The 5,734-nt window shown below is 42.6% G+C and overlaps 1 protein-coding gene across 1 annotated transcript; it reads left to right on the top strand.

Moving 5' to 3' along the window:
• Positions 1 to 4,029: 4,029 nt before the first annotated feature.
• LOC119572453 (extensin-like) lies at positions 4,030 to 4,383 on the top strand. Its single transcript, XM_037919566.1, has one exon. It carries the CDS (start codon positions 4,030 to 4,032, stop codon positions 4,381 to 4,383), a length of 354 nt encoding a protein of 117 aa, XP_037775494.1.
• Positions 4,384 to 5,734: the final 1,351 nt, after the last annotated feature.

Genomic DNA, 5,734 nt, shown 5'->3' with positions numbered 1-5,734 from the left:
TCCGCTTGGCAGGTGTTATTGCTATGTTGTGTTCGGTTCCTGTGTTGTGTGCGCCTTTTTCGGAGATGTGATAGACTGAATGTGTGTGTGGGGGGGAGGGAGAGAGAGCAGGCTAAGAGTGTGTGTGTGTGTGTGTGTGTGTGTGTGTGTGTGTGTGTGTGTGTGTGTGTGTTTTAGGATAAGGGTGAGATTGTGAGTTAGGATAAGGGTGAGATTGTGAGTTTGGGAGTGAGTAAATGAGTGAGTGAGTGAAAACGTGGGAATGAATGTAATGAGTGAATGAATGAATGAATGAATGAATGAATGAATGGATGGATGACTGGATAAGTGAGAGAATACTGTCTATATAATGAGGACACCGCATATTATATTTGAACTGAACGAATGTCGTTGCTTCTGTTTTGATTTTACTCTCATTTGCATAGTCAATTTTAGTCACACCTATCCTTCCCCTATTTTATCGAGCCTTTTTACGAAAATTGGCTCCCGTGGACAAATTGGTCCCATTTTCGCGCCCGTCATGCACTGGGAGATTTAGCTCATGGCGGAGCAGGTAACATATAGCAGAGCCAGTATTGCATGATCAGAACATTCAATAAATGTTGATTATTTTGCATGTCATTTTTTTTTTTAGGTACGTCAACTTACATGTTAATTGTTTAGTTGTGTAATTGATCCAAAGTTTTTTTTAATGATAGTAATGGTTAATGTTGTGTATTTAATCATATGTTTATTTTGGTTATTAGTCATACATTGCGATTTTTATAGACTGTGATGTATGGACGTGTGTCTAAACGCACATGAATTATGTATATATCATTCTCTCACTCGCTCACTCAGGTATTCAGTCACGCACGCCCGCACACAAGTATTTATTTATTCATCCATTCATTCAAACGCTCATTAACTTATTATTCATCTGATACATTTTATTCCATACATCTGTACACACACTTGCATAAATGACCGCACATGCAGAGCTTATGTACATAGGCCTACATGAGAATACGTAATGCCACCATAAGTGTCTCACCCCCCCCCCCTCTCTGTAAAGAGATGCTGATTCATTTCATGGTATTTGATCAAGCTTATAAATGCGATTGCTTGTCCCAGCGTTTATTCAGCGGCAGAGCAGAGTGCAGCCGTATCCATTATTTAGCATTTTACGAGTAAAGCATCACACGCGCATTAATGATGGTTCTCTGGGGGGAGGGGGGGTTGAAATGTCGCTGTGTGCGCGTCACTTTTTTTTTAAGCTTTAAGGCGAGAGAGAGGGCGGGGGAATATCCTTTTTATATGGAGAATAATGTTTTTTTCGAATATGTTGTGTTCCGGGGCGGTTTTGCATCCTGTTTGATATCTTTTATTACTAGTTTTTGTTGTATTTATCCTTTTTTTTTTTTCTTGTCAATATTTCTCTCCAATTTCTCTCCCTTTTTTATTCTTTCTTCTACGATTTTTCTTCGCGCCAGATTTGATGACTTATGCAGCTGCCCGTATCATATAAAAAAAAACCTCTACTGATCATATGGCGAATAATTGATCCTAATTTCCTTTAATGAGCTATCAAAGGAAAATGCAATCTGGACAACGTGAATTGATGTCAGGATTGCCAACCATACCTCCATTCCAGCATTGCCAACCCCGCAACGAAAGATTTAAACTACGTAATATTAAGTGGACTAGATTCTTTCTTTTTATTTCCTTGATTTTTATTTTATTTTTTTTTTTTATCATCCCTGTGCGTACGGCAGATATATGACCTTGCTTGAGTAGTTTGTTTATATGGCTTGTTTACATCTAAACCTGTTTGGTTAGATATTCTGGTTTCATTATGTGTAGTATTCTAAATTAGCATATCAGAATTTGTTCTTATTTTATTTGCAATTGCATTTACTTATTTTTTCTCTCACTCCGGGTTTGTGAGATTTAGATAAATAGGTAGAGAGGTACATGAGATTAAGTTAGAGACTCCATTAATGTGTTTCCAGTATCTGTTATTTTATTAGGAAGTTTACTGCTGCACTCTCACGAGGAGTGAATAAAAGTAACTTTGTGTGTGTGTGTGTGTGTGTGTGTGTGTGTGTGTGTGTGTGTGTGTGTGTGTGTGTAGGTGTAGGAGAGAGAGAGAAAGAGAGTACAACCACCCCGGAAAGGTAAAAATTTTCAACATGTAATTTAATAATATCTCGAATCCGAAAAACTTGTCTTTTCTTAAAGCTTCTTTTTCAATTGTTTCACATTGTATTGTAAAATCCATCTCTCTCCCCGTCCCCCTCCCTCTCCCCGTCCATCCCTCTCTCTCCATCCCCCTCCCTCTCTCCATCCCCCTCCCTCTCCATCCCCTCCCTCCCCTTCCTCCGCTCTCCCTCCCTCCCTCTTTTTCCGCTCAGCATTCTCTCCTCTCTCTCTCTCTCCTCTCTCTCTCCCCTCTCTCTCTCTCTCTCCTCTCTCTCCTCTCCTCTCCCTCTCTCTCCCCTCTCTCTCTCCTCTCTCTCTCTCCTCTCTCTCCTCCTCTCTCTCTCTCTCTCTCTCTCTCTCTCTCTCTCTCTCTCTCTCTCTCTCTCTCTCTCTCTCTCCTCTCTCTCTCCTCTCTCTCTCCTCTCTCTCTCCTCCCCCTTCCCTACTCCATATTCTACCGATTCTACTTGAACTTGAACGCCATAATATCCCCGTCACACATCCATAGCGTAAAAAAATGTACAAACTACAACGAAAATTAAAGAAAATTTTGTAAATATTGTATATGTTCTACACTCGATAAGAAGCACCCCCACCCCCCCTCAATAAAAATAAAAATAATACTTTAAAGGTATTTGGATTTTTGCAAGTAATCGCAGAATCTGATGATTTCGAGTTTTATGTAACGAATTGACGTTACGTAAGTGCACTGATTTTTTTTTTTTTTTTAGTGAGGTGATTCGATGATGACTGGATTTTTAGTCTTCTTTTTCCTGGCTTAAGGTTTGGTTCATTTTATTTAGTTGTTAGGTAGAGTGAAACTCGGTCGGGACTGAAGATTCGATATTTTTTTATATATATATTTTTTTTTATAGCTTTTCTTTTCCTGTTCATATTTCCTTTTGCCATTTTTCTTTTTTTTTCTTTCTTTTTTTCTTTCTTTCTTTATCTATTTATTTTTTCTTTAGGGTCGAAGGTGTAGGGGAGACCCATCTAGTCTTTTAAAACCCCGTTTGTGTTTGATTAGTATTTGGAGCGTAATATTTGTTTCAAGATTTATTTAAAAACTGGATTTCAGGTTTACAAAGCATGTAATAATTTTTTTTTCTTCCTTTTTGCAGGTACGTTGGTGTCGAGTCACTGTAGATACGAGGCTTGTGAACTGAGGAAAGCTGCTTGTTTTCGGGGAGTTTAAGCGGCTGTGTTGGTAAATGTTTGGCCTCAAGTGTGAGTACTCACTGTAATAAGGATATAGTAATGAGTAACTTGACTGACCTGACCTGACTTGACTTGACTTGACTTGACTTGACTTGACTTGACTTGACTTGACTTGACTTGACTTGACTTGACTTGACTTGACTTGACTTGACTTGACTGAAGAGAATGCGTGAGTAGGCGAGTTTTAGTGATCATCAACGTATATACGACTTAAATTTCTACACTGCTTTTCAGTCCTATCGATCATTACGACAAGTTTCAAATTTTCCCCGAATTTCCTACACGTTTCTAATTAATTTTGATCCTCTCCTCCACTCCGGCGCGTGGGTTGACGAATTTCTGTAAAAAAAATACTGGAAAACTTGGGCGACGTCTGTCAGAAGGACCGACAGACTACGACGCCAGGGGACCGTTTCCGTCTTTGCACTTTTTTTCTTTTCCTTTTTTTTCTTTTTTTCCATTTTTGCCTTTTTCTTTTTTTTTCTTTTTTAAAAACTTTTCCCTTTTTCACTTTTCATTTTCATTTTTTCCTTATTTCCATCCGCCTTCTCTCGTCTCTCATCCCAGTTATCCCCTTCTCCTTCCTTCATCTTCCTTTATTTTCACCCCTTCTTCCCCTTCCCATGCGCTATGACGTTCTCAGTGCCAGGCAGCCTATGGCCAGCGTACACAAAGCCCCGCAGTGCTGTGGCCTACCCTTGGGGCTATATCCCTAGGCCTATACCCCCGAGCCCTACCCCCGAGCCCTACCCCCGAGCCCTACCCCCGAGCCCTACCCCCGAGCCCTACCCCCGAGCCCTACCCCCGAGCCCTACCCCCGAGCCCTACCCCCGAGCCCTACCCCCGAGCCCTACCCCCGAGCCCTACCCCCGAGCCCTACCCCCGAGCCCTACCCCCGAGACCACGCCAGCCATCCAGCCTCGTGCCATGACAGGCCTCGAGTGCCTTACGCCGGGTTACACAGAGGCGAAAGTGCCGTATTGACGAGCGACCAGAGTAGGTAAAGAGACGATTTCCGAGCCGACCTTCCCAAAGCACCAAGGCCTCTGAACTCGGGACAGGCTGGCACTTTGAGCTCCTCGGCCATGCAGCAAGACCTGAAGACGAGTGTGTTAGGGGCAGTCTTGGCATTCGCTTGAAGTTCTAACTCGATGATGCCGGGTCGTGTGATAACTAGCGTTGGTTGATGATCATCATTCTCATCATCATTATTATCATCATCATCAGTACTATTATTATTATTATCATTTTATTATCATTATCGTCATCATCATACTATCGTACTATTATCAATCGTTGTCTATTATCTTTAATATTAATACTTGAAATCAGTACACTAATATTATCACTTATCACTATTATTATGTTGCAATATGCTAAACCTGGACTTTTATGGGGGGGTGGGGGTGGGGTGTTCCTTGTATCTTTCTTTCTCTTATTCGTCTCTTTCTTCATGTTCACCTTCTTTCTTGCTTTCTTCTTCTTTTATTTTTTATTTTTTCTCCTATTTTTTCTTCTTATACTCCTGACTTTTAGATTAAACATTTGCTTCCTTCTAGGCAATAGAAGTATAATCAGTATAAAACTCGTTTTATCATTTTTATTTTTCTCCTAGAGGAAACTAAATCCTCTTAAGCAGGGCTGACTCGTTTCGCCGAAGTGACGCGACGAAATGCACGGCAAAGCGACCGCGCACCTGCCGTCATGAGCAGCCCGCGGCCTCTCGCTTGCTCGTGCATGACGCCCGCATCTGGCACCTGCTGGCACTCGCCATCGCCGGGCCCTGATCCCCCGCTCGTGCTCTCCTGTTCTCTCTCTCTCATTGTCTCTCGGTTCTGTCTCACTCTCTCTCTCTCTCTCTCCACTCGCTCTCTCTCTCTTCTCTCTCTCTTCTCCTCTCGCTCTCTCTCGCTCGCTCTCTCTCTCTCGCTCTCTCTCTCTCTCCTCTTCTCTTCTCTTTTCTCTTCTTCTCTCTTCTCCTTCTTTCTCTTTTCTCTTTCTTTCTCTTCTCTTCTCTTTCTTTCTCTTTTCTTTCTCTTTCTCTTTCTCTCTTCTCTCTCTCTCTCTCTCCCTCTCTCTCTGTCTCTCCTTCCTTCCTTCCTTCCTTTCCTTCTAATATTCCCCTCGGCCATTACCGCCCTCCTCTCTTTCCCTCTTTCGTATATTATTTCTCCCTCCTCATTCATCTTGTGTCTTCCCCGTTTCCCTCTCCTCTTTGCTTCTCCTCGTTCGCAGCCCCGCCCACGCAGCCTGTAACTTCACGCCCACACCGTCGGGAGGAGGAGGAGGAGGAGGAGGAGGAGGAGGGGGAGGGGGAGGAGGGGGAGGAGGGAGG

The sequence above is a fragment of the Penaeus monodon genome, chromosome 4 (assembly GCF_015228065.2).
Source record: "Penaeus monodon isolate SGIC_2016 chromosome 4, NSTDA_Pmon_1, whole genome shotgun sequence".
NCBI classification, from domain to species: domain Eukaryota; kingdom Metazoa; phylum Arthropoda; class Malacostraca; order Decapoda; family Penaeidae; genus Penaeus; species Penaeus monodon.
The sequence above is the reverse complement of the archived record's forward strand: the minus strand, read 5'-3'. Positions and strand labels throughout refer to the sequence as shown.

Coding starts and splice junctions, on each gene's coding strand:
- LOC119572453 (XM_037919566.1), top strand. CDS start 4,030: ATGACGTTCTCAGTGCCAGGCAGCCTATGGCCAGCGTACACAAAGCCC.